Source organism: Setaria viridis, chromosome 9 (genome assembly GCF_005286985.2).
Source record: "Setaria viridis chromosome 9, Setaria_viridis_v4.0, whole genome shotgun sequence".
In the NCBI taxonomy this organism is placed as follows: Eukaryota; Viridiplantae; Streptophyta; class Magnoliopsida; order Poales; family Poaceae; genus Setaria; species Setaria viridis.
Window position 1 is genome coordinate 55,792,099 of NC_048271.2, and position 16,954 is coordinate 55,809,052.

The following is a 16,954-nucleotide window of genomic DNA, read 5'->3' on the forward strand; positions in this document are numbered from 1 at the left end:
GACGCCCGCCTCCGCCAAATCTCAACCACTGGCAAATCCGCGCCTGCGCCGCCCTGAAGCCAGTGCCCAATGACTGCCGGCATCATCCCCGAAGTCCTGCTCCACCGCCCTCGTCGCTCAATCACCGCTCGGGCAGAGCACTCCATCGCTTCTTCCTCGACCTTCACGCCGCTCCCCCTTCCCTCTCCCGCGCCGCTATAAAAAGGGAATGCGCAAGCCCCGCCAGAGTTTCCCTTGCCCTAGCCGCCATCTCTCTTGCTCCCTGTTCGAGCTCACAGCGCCACCACCTAAGTCTGAGGAACTCTCCTCTCTGCTCTAGCACCACCGCTTTCCCCGGTCTGCCAGCCACTGCTTTCCGTGCTGCCCAAGAGATTACTTGTGATCCACAAGAAGCACCGCCGCCGCCGAACATTCTCGCCGCCGTCCCAAGCCCTTAGTTCTTCCGCCCAAGCCTCATCTGTAAGACGAAGGTAGGTTGCCGACCCTTGTTCGCTTCGCCCGACCCCTCTTATTCGCCCGACCCCGGTTCCGTCTCGCCCGACCCTGTCTGTTCCGCCGACCCTTCTCCGCCTCGCCTGAGGGCTCGGCTGTGTCTTTTTCTTTGAACCGAGGGTGTATGTGTAAAACTTGGGGACCTTTCAGCGTTGAGTTTGAGGACCCCAGTACATCAAACCCTCTAGATTAAGAGTCAGATCATAAGTTCTTTCCCCTCCGACCCTTACCTCTTGACCTCCATCAACTCCTTTAAACCTCCCCACCCTCCTGTAACTTGTCGCAAGTTTCTGGGCTCAGACTTGCAAGTGTTGCTGTTGAAATAACCGTCTATGCTAACCAATGCATTGCATTCGTGTAGAGCTGCGTCTCGCCGACGGCTACTACGAGCTGCACCCGGCGCCAGAAGACGACGGTGTAGCTGAGCTCCTGCCCCCAGAAGCCGAAGCCGCCCAAGCAGAAGAGCAGCTTCCTTCCTTCTCTCTTGAAGGCAAGCCCCGGATGCATGAAACCCCTATGTTTTCCAAACTTGCGCATGCCTTCTGCATCTTGTTTGTGCATTTACGTATAGGAGTTGTTTGCAACCCTAGATATATAACTTAGATCCCTTGATCTGAACACTAGCTGTTGGACCGAGTAGATGCTTGCTTAATAGGAAACGGTAAAAGCCGAGTGATTCCCTGTCACTCGCGAGTTGTAGGAGTTGGTTGTTCCTCTTCTGTTACAACTATAAGGACGATGGACGGGGCAGGGTTTGAGGTAACTCTTTGGTGGTCGGTTGATCGCCCCGTCTGTCTATGAAACTTGCTAAGACCCGACAGTGGTGGTGTTCGTGATCAAGTGTTTGAAAGTACTAACCTCATACTTATTATGGGATGAGGAAGCCTAGTACCGGATTGAACCTAGACGTGAGCGGTCGCCCCATTGTCCTTGGAACGGAGTTTCCCCTGCGGCCGCACGTGGTGGCAAGTGTGGTCACAGAACGGCAGAGGCCGGGTCTGTGGAACCTTGCACCAAAGGAAATGGGCCCGACATGGGTTAGGGGATTGATGGGGATGGCTGACACAGGAAGCGACCCTCGGTGGTGCGTGGATGTCGTGAGGTTAGGTTCACCATGCATGGTTAAAGAACTCGAATCGATTCGTCTGCCTCTCACAGTTTGAGACTGCTTGATCGCTATGTCACCCTGAGTAAATAAGAAATCTGATGATGACATGATTTTGTTGATGATGTATATACCCTTTGGTTGGTTCTATGATTGCTTAGAATAGGTTGCAAACTTAGAACGGATAATGAACTTAGAACCGGAGCTAAAACTTGAAAGTAGATTTACATCTAGCGCTTTTGGCAAACAAACCCCTCAGCCAAAAAGCCTTGCATGTCTAGAAGTAGTGGAGTAGCGTACTCCCTGGCGGTTAAGTCTTGTTGAGCTTAGTAGCTCAGCCTTGTTGTGGCTTTTTCTTTTTCAGGTGAAGTTGCTATTTCTGAGCCCCTTTCTGCTGGCACTTGGCCGCCCCAACTCCCTCCGGGTTGGACGGTCGAGTGGGATCCCTCCTCGGACGGCGAGGAGAAGGATCACTGACGTCCTGGTTGGCCTCACCAGGGATGTCCGATCCCGACGAAGTAGCTTCCGCTTGCTGTTTTACCTTCTGTGGTTTTTCTTTCAAACCTTGTAAACTCTGATGGTGTTTTATAACCAAACTAATGGTTAAATTGCTTAACTTAGTGGACTTGCTGTATTCTCTGGAACCGCTCACCTTCGTGTGGGTTTGCTATTCAGGTCCTGTTCAAGTGGTTAAATCGGATGAAATCCGACGGCACTTCGTGTTAACTTGGCTAAGGCATGGGTGTCGCGTGTTAGGCGACTTAACCATGTTTAATCAAGCTAATCCGAAGTGGATCCGCCACACGACGCCTCCAAGGGTCATCCAGGGCACGACGCCAATGACGTCGCCGTCGCTCGTCCAGGGTCTGAACAGGGTTTTCACCTAGGGAGACTGACGCCCTAGGGTGCCGCCGTCATCTCCACCAGCAAACGCTGACGAGCGCTTTCGCCCGGAGCATCCCAACCCCTCACTGCACTGCACTGCACGCTCACGGCTCGACGCTCCCAAACCACAGTCACGGTAGCCCATCTGGGGCGGCGTCGCCGCCGCACATCCACGCACCACGCTGCCGTACCTCCACCTCCGCTTGCTCGCCACCACATCTCCACGTAGCACACCGAACCCCCACACCTCGCAGCCTCTTCCACGCCGCGCGAGCCCCAACCAAAGCTCATCCGCCTTCCTCTCCCGGTGCCGCCTCCGCAGCTCCTCAAACCAAGGAGAGGTGGCTTGATGACTTCCGCAGCCCCACCTCGGTGCCGCCAGCGCACCCCTGCGCTAGGTGTCCTTGTCGCGCTTCCATAGTGTCACTGGCACACCTTGCACATGCCACCCCAGCAGCGGCACCATGCCGCCACCGTTGAAGGCACAGAAGCTGCCATGTCCCGGCTTGTCGCTCGCCCCACTTGGCCGCCATCGTATAGCCACGCGCCGGACCGGCCGCCCTCCATCCGCCACCACTGGCCAGTCCGCTCCTTCCTCGCGCGGTGCTACCTCGTCTCCGCGCCCAGGGCCGGCCTCCGCGAGCCGCTCCGCTCAAACCTTCGCGTACATGCCCACCTCCGGTCTGGCGCGCCGCCACCACCGCACATGCCGCACCCCACCACGCTGCCTTGGCCGTCGCAGCACCGCGCCCGGGGGGCAAAGTACCATCGCGCCTCGCTCGCACCCCACCTGCTGCTGCTGCCGCCTGCCCGCAGCATCGCGCCTAGGGCGGCCACCATCCCACCGCTGCACCGTCGCGCCGGCACGAGCCACGTTCGCGCAGATCCGGTCCCTGGGACTCCGGATCCGCCGGCGCGGGACGTCGCCGCCACCTCCATGGCTCGGCGTCGCCGCACCTTAGATCTGCGCGCCCCCCCGATCGGTGAGAGAGGCCCCGCCGCCGCCTTCCTGGCAGGCACTCGGGCTTCCGATGCACTGCTCCTGTGGCGGCGAGGTGGGGAGGAGGCCTGAAGAGGGGGGGGGGGTGGCGGCGAAGCAGGGGTGCCCGAGTCACCTGAGAGACGACGAGGGGGCTAGGATGAAATTAGTGTTCATTAGTGTTCATAAGTCAACCAGCTGCCATGATTTTAAGTACGGGAAATGCAACAGGAAAATAGTGAGATCAACGGCTTTGCAGCCTGGATCCGCCTAATATATATCTCGTTTTGTCCAGCGATCATCGATCGGCTGCAAGCCCAAGCACCAGCACCCACGAACGATTGCAAGCACCAGCCCAAGCATCCTCCTAATACTACTCTCGTGTCCCATATATCTATTGTCGGATGCGATCACATTAGCCATTCGATTAGCGTTGCTCTAACCTTTTTACGAGCGCAAGTGCGAACAAGTTAACCCGGTTCTTAATTTTGGGATGTGAGGCCTGATTATATTAGACGATGGCGATGCAATGAAGCTGTCAGATTAGTGGGGGGAATTGAAGCGCACGAAATAATTAGAGAGAGCAGGTCAGGGTGGGCTGGAAGGGAGAGCCCGGCAGGTTGGTAATGGGTTCTGTGCACGCAACCATTTCCAGGCAGGCTATAGTTAAGGCTCTGCGACTGAGGAACACAACGCACCATGCGTATTTATCATCTCGGCACAGCTCCGATTAGCTGTCGACGGCCGACCGTCCCTTTCGCCGGCCATGCACCGCTCGGCCTCAGCCAGCTACCACCTGATGGTTGATCCATCATTGCTTCGTTTCTAATCCAGGTTGGAAAGAAGAACACACAACGATCCATGGCCGGCTTAGGTAGGATTCGGTCGTAATATTTTTTTTTAAAATCTGCAGGTTGCTCATGCTGTCACGCACCAGCATCCCAACCACACTGATTAATCATCAGAGTCTGCTGATACTCTTGTGTAAAAGTGACCTTTAGTAGATTATGTAGTAATCTGTTTCAGTCGTCGATCGGATTCGAATGATCTGCCATCTTCGTTCCTTTCCAGTTCCAGGCACAGTTTGTTCAGGTGTAGTATAGTAATGTGTTGAGTTGAGCTGTTGGTATCCAGCTGGTGGGATATAAAAATTAGCAAAGCATCATGTCAGTTTGTCTATTGGTTAGCCATACAAGTTGAGCTAGCTAGGCAGCAATTCATCCTTCCTTTTGGCAAAAGAGGGAATGCAAGAACAGCTAATGGAGGCCGGAGGCCTTACTGAATCCTTTTCCTTTTTTTTCTTCTTATTTCAGGTACAGCACAGGAGAAAAGGCAGCAGTACTGTGGTGGAAAAAGGTGGGGAATGATTGTCACAGGCAGTTGGTACCCGCTGGGGTTTATCTTAACTTAATGATTGATGATTCTCGGAAGAAAAGGCAACCGACCTCGCTCTCACCAGCTTAATTCTTCCCCACCCACGGATCAGTGCGTACGTGGTTGTGGATGACTTTGCTCTTGAGAATCCAGAGTACCCCAGATTCTCTGGCAGGTACATTACATATTCCAGTAGTTCCAGTTCAATCTATAAATCATTCAGCTATCATCAATCTGGTACGGCAGAACAGATGCAGTATCACTCGAACAAGAGTTTTTTTCCAGCTGCAGGCTGCAGCAACGGGACCAGTTGGATGGACTGGAATGCCGAGGCGGCGGCTGTCCTTGGCCCCATGTAAGGTTGGCAGCGGTTGAGTTGCCATGACGTGCGTCCACCACCAAATTAGTCAGAGACTATACGGAGGAGCTAGCGCAACAAATAAAGAAAAAAGACAGACTAACTGCATGTGATGATGAACTCGGAAGCAGTTTTAATTGATTCGTGCTACCAAGAGTCCAGACATTAACCCGTTATGAATTCGCGTCGAAAAGGACTCGGCTGAACATCAATGCAAGTAGCTAAAAGAAAGTCACCACTCACCACAATGTACCTTGTACTGCTCCTAGATATCACGTATGCACCTTGAATTGATCGAATCATCTTGATTTTGTTGTTCAAAAGAAAAAAAAAAGAGAATCATCTTGATGATGCAAATGCTACCCCCACCAGCTCACAGCCTGCCTGGAACAGCCCATCAATCGACTCAATTCGTTCCCTTGTTAGTTAAGCCACCACCTTAGTAGTCGTAATATGCTTGCTTAGAAAAACAAGTATACTTTGTTTCTCTCTCTCGATCTCTACATCTACCTGGACCTTACTCTGCCTGCTTCTATATATCCTCTTAGCGGCTAACTGTTTTCAGCCCTTGTGCGACCATTCTTCAGTCTGCCGCTTGCGACCTCTTCAGGAAGCACGCCTTCTTCTGTAGCTCTAGGCGTCTGCTTCTTGCATGCTCAGGCTCAGCTGCTGCTTGTGAGAAGATCCATCTGCTTGAGTTCGGCATCGATGGCGGCGGAGGAGGCGAAGAAGGTGGAGGTGGAGGCGACCAAGGACATCGCCGAGGAGAAGGCGGTCGTCCCACTGCCGCCCCCGCCGGCGGCCAAGCTTGATGACAAGCCGGCCGATGACTCCAAGGCCATCGTTGTTGTCAAGGGTACGTGCAAAATACCATCCTTGTTTGTTCATCCCGACAACACAACTGCGGTTACGTCTGGTGCTTCTACTAGTATATTTCTTTTTTTAATAAAACACTCAGGAGTTTTGTAATACCGACTTAAAACAAATGATGCATTCGATATGGCTCAATTTGCTTATAATAGTTTGACCTACCCAAAGGTTAAAAAAGATCATGAAGGGAACAAGATCTTACCTGAACAATTGTCCAGGTTCTAGAGGGAAAGTTCCTTTTTTTTTCAAAGAGCTATAGAGGGGAATTTCTGAAAAAGCAGATTTTGAGGACAAGTTCCCTGTCCTCTTTGTAATGGTTTTTGCAGTAAAATCAGACATACCAAAATAAAAATTGAAGGTCATTGTTCGTGAATATCTGGATATAACATGCATGGCCACTTTTTCTTCGCAAACTGCAAAATAGATATTCAAATCTCTGCCTTTTTTCAGCAAATAAATGCAATGCGAAAAGAAAAGAAAACAGCAACAACAACAACCAAGCACTTAAAAATATTTATACTACAACTCTGAAAAATCTGATACCCTCCAAAAAGAAGGGAAAAACTCCTGAAAAACCTGATATCTCACTTCCTTCCTATTGTGCAGACGCTGCTGAGAAACCTGCAGCTACAGGAGGTTCAACTGAAAGAGGTAAAACAACAGAAACGGGATCATCATAATCCTCAGTTTAGCCAACAAAAACCAGAATTCTCATTCAAACTCACTGCACCCATCTTATTCCATTCCATTTTTTTTCAGATGCTTATCTCGCGAAAATTGTATCCGAGAAGAGATTGACTCTGATCACTGCATGGGAGGAGAGCGAGAAGGCAAGAGCCGAGAACAGGTAATAATCAGCTGTGTTCAACTGGCAGTTGCTTAAAAGTAAAATTGAGTGGCATTTAATTCGAAGTCGCTTAAAAGTAAAAACGGATTAAACTATCAGCGTGTGTTATACTCAAATGGCACGTCACTCTGGTTCGATTTGATGGTAGAGATAAATATCTTACGATGCACTCAAAGCACGAAATAAAAGCACACCTTTCATCTCCATTGCATGGAAGATGCAACTGACCTCTCAACCACACCACCAACAGCTTGTACTGTCTGCAACTAACTCATTTTCTGCGCTTGTCTGCGATGATCGATGACAGGGCCGCCAAGAAACTTGCCTACATCACTTCTTGGGAGAACGCAAAGAAAGCAGAGATGGAGGCTGAGCTCAAAAAGATCGAGGTAGGCCAACAAGATGGTGACAAGTCACAATCACTGCAAGTTCTACAGGCAGTTCATCAGTAACACTTTGTACTGATTGCCATGGCATATGCAGGAGCAACTGGAGAAGAAGAAGGCGGCATACGAAGAGAAGCTGAAGAACAAGCTGGCCATGCTCCACAAGACCGCAGAGGAGAAGAGGGCGCTGACGGAGGCAAAGCGCGGGGAGGAGATCATCATGGCGGAGGAACTGGCCGCCAAGTACCGCGCCAAGGGAGAGGCTCCCACAAAGCTCTTCGGACTCTTGAAAGCATAAGAAATGTGGAAGGGGCACCCACGATCTCTGCCGACGAATACATATATGTTGGGACTGTTACTTGTAGAGTTGATGCATGGCCTGTTTGTGGTTTGTGAATGTGTACTTGAAGGCCACTGGTGTGTATTAATTTTGTTGTTGGAAAGGCTTGATATCTGGTGCAGTTTGTAAAAAGGAATTCTGTATATGCATAGGAGTGCAGCTCAGCTCTGATGGATGGATACCTTGTTGTTTCTTTTTCCTTTTCATGAAAGTTTTGTCTGTTGGGAAATCAGTAATGCATTTTAAATTGGCAGTTCTAGCTGCCCGTTCTCCTTTATTGCAAGCAAAATCTGGAGCCTAGTGAAGACACTGTGCATACTGCAATGCATAACTAATGCAGAAAGAGCTCATGCTTTTACGATAGAACAAGAAATTCACATAAGACCAAATCCTAAATGCAACGGAGAAGGTAAGGCTCCTGTGTTTCAGCCGCATGCAATGGTCTTGATCTTGAACCAAGTTACTGAAAACAATGGCAGAAAAAAAACAGCACCTCCAGGGTTCAGAGAAACCTGGATGGCAGATCACATTTCAGTTTCAACTGGTGGAGAGCGAACAACAAAAACAGTTAAGCAGGTAGATGCACCTGACTACTTGTGCACATCTGAAACCTCTACCCACGCGAGATGGTTTACACAGAAGGCGGCGGTTGCTCACCTACCTCAGAGGTCGGGGACCCGAATGTCGACGGCGATCTAAACTTGGACGATTCATCTCCAATCTGAAGTCTGAACCTGCCAAAACGCGCACCCTTCATGGAATCGCAACTCAACTCTGATTTCAGCCTCGGACAGTGACTCCATGCCTATGCCTCACCGCCGTGTCGTCGGCCGCGGGCTGATGCCGACCCTGCTTCCGTGGTTCGTGGACTAGTGTTCTGCGATCGTCGCCGTCGCCGGCGCCGCCGCAAACCCCGTAGGCCACGATTCTGAACGCGCAACTCAACAAGGGGGGGTGGGGGGGGGGGAAGAAAGAGTACGCTTCCGCCTCAGGAAAGCGTATTTTACTCCCAAAGCGGATCTCAGCACGATAAAGCGGATAAACAAACTGGCGCCACCCGATTCGGCAAGGAAAAATAAATGGCCCCACCAGTCAGCCAGCCAGCCAGCAACCGTGTCTGCACGGACGGGAACCCCATGCCGCGAAGCGGCGCCCGTGGGGCCCACCGCAGCGCCGCCGGCACGACCACCAACCCCTGTCTCCACCCTCCCACCACCACCGCTGCAGCCCGCACCTGCTCCACGCGCATGCGCTCCTCCCATCCCCATCTCGCCGCCCACCTCCGCCGCCTCCTGCTCTCGCCCTCCGCCCGCCTCGCCCGTCGCGCCATGGCCTCCACCGCCACCGCCACCGCGCAGGCAGGTGAGCGACGCCGAGGCCCAGAGGCTGCGGCTGATGTTTGGTGAGGTAATGACCAGTGTTGGTGCAGGGGGGATTTCAGGTGGTGCAGCGGCGGCGGAGTACGAGGAGGTGCTGGGCCGCCTCTCCTCGCTCATCACGCAGAAGGTGCGCGCGCACAGCGGCAACCGAGGCAACCAGTGGGACCTGATGGCACACTACCTCAAGGTCCGTGCTCCGCCCCGAGTCCTGATGCTCCAGCTATGAGCTATGAATCTTAATAGGATGATCGTTTGATTCGGTTCGATTTGGCTGCTGCGGTGTGTAGATTCTGGAGCTGGAGGAGCCGATCGCACGGATGAAGGTGATTCACGTCGCAGGGACCAAGGGGAAGGTAAACTTACTGACAAGTTGCTTGAGTTGGGTGCCGTGTGACTTCTAGTTTGGTCAGAAAGTTCAGGATTTAAATGTGTCCAGTTTCCAGCATTAAGCTTTACAAAAGGTCTGCTGGTTTAGAGCTATTTGTATCTGGTACTAGGATGCAATGCAACCAAATCCATGTCTGTATTGGCTACCAAAAAATGTAAAATGCTGAATACTGTGAAGTCCCTGAATTCTTCATGATGTATCATTTGAAAAAGGCATTGATTGTATCTACAGGGTTCGACATGCACATTCACTGAGTCAATCCTGCGATCGTGTGGCTTCCACACTGGGCTGTTCACCTCACCACATTTGATGGATGTCAGGGAGCGATTCCGGCTAGATGGGTAATTCTTTTCCTATTGTTCCTTTATCTTCTATCAGCATCAAGTTCCGGTGATGATAACAGTAGATCGTTTATGCTTCAGAATGGTTTTCTGTACGTCAATGTGCGGTATCATCTTCTTAATGTTGTTTCCGTAATTGGTATTATGATTGCACTGACCTAGCTCCTCCTTTCTGAGGGCATCAGGGTTGATATTTCTGAAGAGAAGTTTTTAAAGTACTTTTGGTGGTGCTGGAATAAGTTGAAGGTAAATGTCTTCATTTGTTGTTTCATACAAAGTCACTCTGTGCTGGATGCCTACCACCTAGAAGTGACAGAGCTCAAACAATTGAATTAATTCCATCAGGAGTTTTTCGTATTTGTTTATAAGCTATCTGATCTCATCATATTGCTTTTATTTTATATTTAAACTGGTGGATGATGAGGTAATGGGCTTACTTTCAGGAGAAGACTGATGATGATATTCCCATGCCAGCCTATTTCAGGTTCCTGGCGTTGCTTGCATTCAAGATATTTTCTGCTGAGCAGGTACAATAAGTACAAACATTCCCTGGCCTTTCTTCCTGCTTTGCAGTCATTACATCTGTCTAGCCATGAAGATGGCTTCGATGCCATGAAAAAGCAGAAAAAAGACAAGAAAAAGAGAAAAAACTGTATCTTGTGGATCACATATATGTTCTTCTGAGGCTTTGAGTTTACTGACTGGTTATACGTTTTGAGTTTCCTAGCATCTGCTAAATCATCTCCCCTGTCTTTTTATGGCTCTAACAGGTAGATGTTGCTGTTCTCGAGGTTGGACTAGGAGGGAAGTTTGATGCAACTAATGTGGTATGTGATGTTCTATTCCAGTAATGTATCAGCAAAGAGCTTATTTCTGTGAGCATCCTTGCATTATGTGCAAAAGGATGGACTTGGCCAATTTATAGGCTTGTTTCTTGTTTAAAATTCTGTGTTAACTTGGCTTTCAAAGTGACTCTGTTTAACTGTACCCTGTATTTCTTCTGAGCTTTTTGACATCATTTATACTCCACTCTATTATCTTGAACTATAAAAAAACAAAGAGCTTGACAGGTCTGTAAATTTGGGTGTTTGCAGGTTGAAGCACCTGTAGTTTGTGGGGTATCTTCCCTTGGATATGATCATATGGAAATTCTTGGTTAGTCAAATAACCTGACAATTAAAGTACCTCTACTAATATGAAAAGGTTGCTTCATGCTCTCATGTTTACTGGGTGTCCCATGAGCAGGGAATACGCTTGGAGAAATTGCTGGGGAGAAGGCTGGGATTTTCAAGGTTTTCTTCAGTTATTTCCTAGAAAGCTACACTCCAATTCCATAGTCAATTTTCTTAATTCTTTTGGTTCCCTGGTGTCTGTTATTAACAGAAAGGAGTTCCAGCCTATACTGCTCCACAACCAGACGAGGCAATGATTGCTCTCAAACAAAGAGCTTCAGAGTTGGGTGTATGTTCTATTATCAGTTCCTTTCCCTTTTTTCGGTTGCTCCTATTCTAGCTGTTATACTTAATGCAACATTGGTTTCTGAAGATATCTCTCCAAGTCGCTGATCCTCTGGAGCCCTATCACTTAAAAGGCCATCATCTTGGACTGCATGGTGAACACCAATACATAAACGCTGGCCTTGCAGTTGCTTTGGCTAGTATGTGGCTTGAGAAGCAGGGACACAAGGACAGGATACCACTCAATCGCACTGTAAGTCTTCTCAATCATGTTGCTTTTCCAAAAGAAAGATGGCATAACAATTTCTTCTGCTATGATGGAATTCAGGATCCCCTACCAGATCATTTTATTAGAGGACTATCAAATGCTTCTTTGCAAGGCCGAGCACAGATTGTTCCAGATTCACAAGTGAATTCAGGGGCGGACAAAGATTCTTCTTTGGTTTTCTATTTAGATGGGGCGCACAGTCCTGAAAGTATGGAAATATGTGCCAAGTGGTTTTCCCATGTCACAAATGATGATAGAAGGCTACCATCTTCCTCAGATCATTCTCCGAATTCTAAGTCTCAAAAGGTATCTCTCACAGCACATATACTTTTGACCTGCTTGAATTGACCCGCTTTTTCATATCTGACATCTTAGATTCTTCCCTTATATGAAAATTTTCTTTTTCTGCAGATCCTTCTGTTCAATTGCATGTCTGTGAGAGATCCTATGAGACTACTGCCGCATCTCCTGGATGCGTCAACTCAAAATGGTACCTTCAAAATACTCGAAACTGGAAATATACATTGCAATCATTCACCATGTAATTCATATTTTGTTTAATTTATCATCTAAATTTGTTTGACTGGAATTAATTGAATTTACTGCCTACTTGAGTTCTGTGTGAAGTAGGTCTATTTACTGTTTTGAATTCACTTTCAAGTTCACCCTTTGCTGATTCTAGGTTGAATGGATGCATTCATTGTTATCTAATTTTGTCAGGAGTCCACTTTGATGTGGCGCTATTTGTGCCAAACCAATCGCAATACAACAAGCTTGGTTCTAATACATCAGCACCTGCGGAGCCTGAGGAAATCGATTTGTCATGGCAGTTGTCACTCCAAACAGTGTGGGAGAAGTTACTTCAGGATAAAGGTTCTTCCGAAATTCAAACTTGATTACTTTAGCCATTTATGCTGCATTTCTTAGTGCCTTATATGTCTTCTCCCTTGAAACAAGCATTTTCGTGCCTGAAGATGATGTGATAACTTGCAAGTAAATGGTGCAGGTATAATCAGTGCAAATTCCAGTGATGCTAGTCAAGTTTTTGCATCACTTCCACTCGCAATAGAGTGGCTAAGGAAGAATGCTCGAGAAAACCGATCTACTTCTTTTCAGGTAAAAGCTTTCCTGAGAACATAACCTTTGCCTTATAGAAATCTGCATATTGATATCTATCCTAATGTTTGTCACTTTGGATTGTCAGCACATTCATAACTAATGTGTGTAACTTCTGTTGATCTTCTATCCTCACTGACACGGGACCTTGTTTGTTTGCTCATTTCCTTTTTTCATGATTCCTGAACCATTGTCTTGTTCTTTTCTCTTATTTGTCTAGCTGCCTTTACAATCGGTGCTGATATATTTGTATCTCATGGCACTGAACTAGGTCTTGGTTACTGGCTCCCTTCATCTCGCTGGTGATGTCTTGAGGCTTATCAAGAAGTAATCTATTTCGAAATGATATACAGCTTGAAGTTCAAACTGTAAGCAATCCATGCTGTCTCCCAGGGCTCACACGATTAGCGAGGGCAGAAATTTGAAGGGCTTGATTATGATGCTAACCAAGCTGCGAGCTTCATGATTTTTGCATTCTCTTTTGCGTTTTCTGCTGGCCACTGCTGTATCTCGGCATCAAGAATCCCCAGGGAACCTCATGTAAACGCATGAATAATAAGGTGATTTTGATCAGGCAATCATTTGCCAATGAAAGTATAAAAGAGCATTGGTCTTTATCAGTATTCGCGCTTGCAACGAACCAAGTCCAATTATTGCTCTCAGAAGTCTAATCGTCAAATAATTCATCTGAAAGGTTGCTATACTTTTCCTAAGCTTGTGCCGGCCGAATGATGTGACGATTGTAGCTAGTTCGTTGTACGAATGACAGGTCAAAACAGTATTTTCCCTGCACCTCACCACCTACCCTGTTCCACGGACTAACATTCCCTTTTAGATACCAGTAGTAAACATAGACTAAGGTCTTGTTGGGGAAGGGTGGGGTTAAATTTTAGTCCTATCACATTGGATATGCATGCTAATCAGGAGGACTAAATATAAGCTAATTACAAAATTAATAGTAGAACCTCTAGGCTAAATCGCGAGACGAATCTATTAAGCCTAATTAATCCATCATTAGCAAATAGTTACTGTAGCACCATATTGTCAAATCATAGACTAATTAGGCTTAATAGATTCGTCTCGCGATTTAGCCTAGGAGTTGTGCAATTAGTTTTGTAATTAGCCTATATTTAATACTCCTAATTAGTGTTCAAACATCCGATGTGACAGGGACTAAAATTATACTCCTAATTTTAGCCCTTGTCTTCCAAAAACCCCCTAATTATAAAATCAATTGCATATATGGAGGCTCGTGAGACGAATCTATTAAGTCTAATTAGTCCATGACAGTAAACATGAATTAATTAGGCTTAATAGATTCGTCCCGCGTATTAGCCTATGTATATGTTTTATAATTAGCTCATATTTAATCCTCCTAAATAGTATACGAAGATTCGATATGATAAGGACTACTCAATGATCAGTTTAGTCCTCCTCAGGCTCAGGCTTGGGTTCGGACTCAGACCCACAAGTCCCCAGCATGAGAGCTTGTGAATTGCAGCCATGGCGGTGTCGACAAACCACACATCCTCAGGAAGAACACTGAAATCGTTTAATGTATAGTGGAAGGACAAAAGGTGATGTTAAACACTAGGCAAGCATACAACCTAATAAAAACATTGAAAATACTACAAATAAAATAGAAAAAAAGGATTCCGACCTTTGTGGATCAACAATTCAACACCCCTTGCCGAGAAAGAGCTGCAACTGCTCTGCTTATGATTGCGGACACAAGTTGCTGAAGTGGTCCATGCATGTGGAAACCTTCCACATATATACAGCAATCTCAACACAATGAATTAGTGCATATCAAGAATAAGCTGCAAGGACCATTCAAGAAAACAGAGACCATTCACAGACAACTCTGGTTATGATTCATAACTTGAGCATTTATTTGCATCAAAGTAATATGCATGAGAATTCGAGAAAACATACCTGCTGCAGTCCGTAAAGATCGGTCGCTACAAATGGATAGTCAGTCTCGCTCGCTATCTTCTGCTTTTCCTGCGTACCTTCTGGCTTCCTGCAGGTACGTACACACTGAGCCGGAGTAGCGCACGTCGAGCATGGCTCCAGCAGTGGTGACCGCGCTCTCGCAGCAGCTTCAATCTCCCCTGGGGGAAGCTGCGCTTCTCTCTGGCGGCAGCGCCGTCCGCTCAGCCAAGCCTGGTCGACGGGCGAAGGTTTCCGGCGGCGAAGAAGGCCTAGTCGACGGCTTGCGCGTTGAATCCAAAAGAAATTACATAGATGACGTGGCGGTATTTGAATATGAAAAATGAGAAATTTACAGAGGCTGTTGGAGTATACATGTTTTTTTACAAGTTTTTTTATTTTACAGGATGGATAAATTATGGACTTTAGATCTATTTTTGACTAACCTCTTGGAGTTGCTCTTATTCTTAAAAAGCATAGCTGCTGTGTAGGCGTCAAGAACAACTAGTGGCTAGGCTGTTGAGTTATTTTTAGAAAGCATGCAGGGTTGTTGATAGGAAGTGCTCCTGTTCTATGAAGGGCGCTTAGAGAATGTAATAAGGATTATCCAAGGAAATAGAACCTCCCGGAGTGGGCGGGTTTTCCCTTCGACGGTGACCACCGACGATTCAGCTGACTCTCCGATACCTCGGGAAAATATCTATGTGATCTTTTTCCTCTCTTCACATTACATATTTACATTTATGCATTACATTGATATCTTTACATTTTTAGAATTGCCATGCTAGTGTAGGATTGGAACTAGGGTGCAAAACTTTGTGCGTTGGCTAGAAACACCAATTTAAGCACAAGGGATGAAATGGGCCAAGTGATAGGTTTTAATTTTGCTAGAATTTTAGATTAACCCAATTCAAAGAGGGCATCTTGATCCTTTCAATATCTTTCCTCGCTATACTTTTTTAGATATACCTCCTCAAATCACCAACTATGAGATTATATTTTTATGTTTGGGGGCTAATATACTATATCTTTAATGTCATACATTTTTATAAAATTCATCCTAGAAAATATCTATATTGTGAATAACAAGATATACTTTATGATGCCATAGTATAGATATTTTTTATGCTATGAGATTATGCAGGGGACTCCGCCCTGGCCATCTGGCTGGGCCCACGTATCGTCCTCTTGATGACTAATGAGGAGCCAACTGATTGAACGTGAGGGGATCGCTTGGAGTTGCCATCTATATATACGCTAGCTCCACTAGCACAAAAACCAAAGGAACAAGTTGTAAGAGTACACTAGGTGACCAAGTATCAAGAACCATCATGCACGGATATTGGCTCAAACAGATTATACAAGACTTAGAATTTTGAATAAGAAAAAATAGCTACAACTATGTGAAGAGTTTAGCTATCCATCCCAAACTACTCATCTATAAGTTATGTAATACAACTTCACTCGCAGAGTTAATTACAGCTTCAGAGGGCACCCACACCTCGTTAATGGCTATATATTCGACTACAAAATCTTTGGCGAACTTGAAACAACTTAACGACAGTACCATGAGTCTAAGAATACTGAGAGGGTTTATTCCAACATAAGTATTTGGTGGATGCGAGAGACTAATTTATTGGAAGTTTGTGATGATTTACATAAACAACATATCATAAATTAAACATGATATGATATGCCATTTGCTATTGGTTAAGTGAAAAACAATTAAGTAAACATAAGAATTTTAAGCAATTAAGCCTTCAATGAGAAATTTCATCATTTTAAGGTCTTATTCCGAACTTCTATTTTTAGGTAGTATTCCGAACTTCTATTCAAGCGTTCAATCAAAATTATGAATGTTTTTTTTCCTTTTATATTTTTAGATCGTTGATATCTTGAACCATCTGGAGACTGAGGACTTTACAATTGAGGAGTGTTGCTTTATGCTGAATATAATTCACTCTAAGCAAGGTTAGAATAGAGAACTTGCAGAGCTGCTTGTGCAGGAGGTACTTGTGAATTAAACTGAACTCACTTTTTTGTTAAATACAAATCTCTATAGCTCTTGCTTTGTTGACTTGACTTGTGTAAAAAACTTTTAGGACACAAATCTATCATCTAGCAATGATGAGGCTGTCAAGAATCCTATGCTGGCTCAAGTCGAGGCTAAGGTGGACATTCTCATAAAGAAGGTAGATGAAGGCAATGCCAAAATCCTGAAATGTGTGCAGGTTTCCAACAAGGCGGAATGAGGAATAGTTGAAAATTTTGGGAAAAAGTAAGACTTGTGAAATTCCCTATCTTATTTGAGTTAATTTTACTATTTTATTGATACAAGTATCTTTACAGAGACCTTACTAAGCTTGAATTTGTGAGGAAACTGATTGCCATTATCATGGGAGTGTAGGTAAGAAAAGTTAAGACATGATGCATTTTT

The 16,954-nt window shown here is 46.3% G+C and overlaps 2 protein-coding genes and 1 long non-coding RNA gene across 4 annotated transcripts; 2 read left to right on the forward strand and 1 right to left on the reverse strand.

Annotated features, from left to right (window-relative positions):
- Positions 1-5,580: 5,580 nt before the first annotated feature.
- LOC117840949 (uncharacterized) lies at positions 5,581-7,913 on the forward strand. Its single transcript, XM_034721496.2, has 5 exons — positions 5,581-6,049; positions 6,670-6,714; positions 6,823-6,910; positions 7,218-7,299; positions 7,394-7,913. The coding sequence occupies exons 1-5, from the start codon at positions 5,902-5,904 to the stop codon at positions 7,592-7,594; spliced, it is 564 nt and encodes a 187-aa protein (XP_034577387.1). The 5' UTR covers positions 5,581-5,901; the 3' UTR covers positions 7,595-7,913.
- Positions 7,914-8,113: 200 nt separating this feature from the next.
- On the reverse strand, positions 8,114-8,581 carry LOC117840950 (uncharacterized). The gene is made up of 2 exons (XR_011896998.1): positions 8,298-8,581; positions 8,114-8,148 (listed from the first exon to the last, which is right to left on the reverse strand). It is a non-coding gene; the product is annotated as an uncharacterized lncRNA (long non-coding RNA).
- Positions 8,582-8,779: 198 nt separating this feature from the next.
- LOC117840612 (folylpolyglutamate synthase) lies at positions 8,780-13,208 on the forward strand. 2 transcript variants are annotated; one of them, XM_034721134.2, is made up of 16 exons: positions 8,780-8,998; positions 9,066-9,202; positions 9,303-9,368; positions 9,635-9,744; positions 9,930-9,990; positions 10,188-10,271; positions 10,515-10,571; positions 10,839-10,899; positions 10,990-11,036; positions 11,128-11,205; positions 11,290-11,454; positions 11,530-11,775; positions 11,881-11,959; positions 12,190-12,342; positions 12,476-12,585; positions 12,857-13,208. In XM_034721134.2, exons 1-16 carry the CDS (start codon positions 8,884-8,886, stop codon positions 12,914-12,916), a joined length of 1,629 nt encoding a protein of 542 aa, XP_034577025.2. In that variant the 5' UTR covers positions 8,780-8,883; the 3' UTR covers positions 12,917-13,208. The 2 variants fall into 2 exon arrangements, with proteins under 2 accessions (XP_034577025.2, XP_034577026.2); XM_034721135.2 differs by having other exon boundaries at positions 9,078-9,202.
- The last annotated feature ends 3,746 nt before the right edge of the window (positions 13,209-16,954 follow it).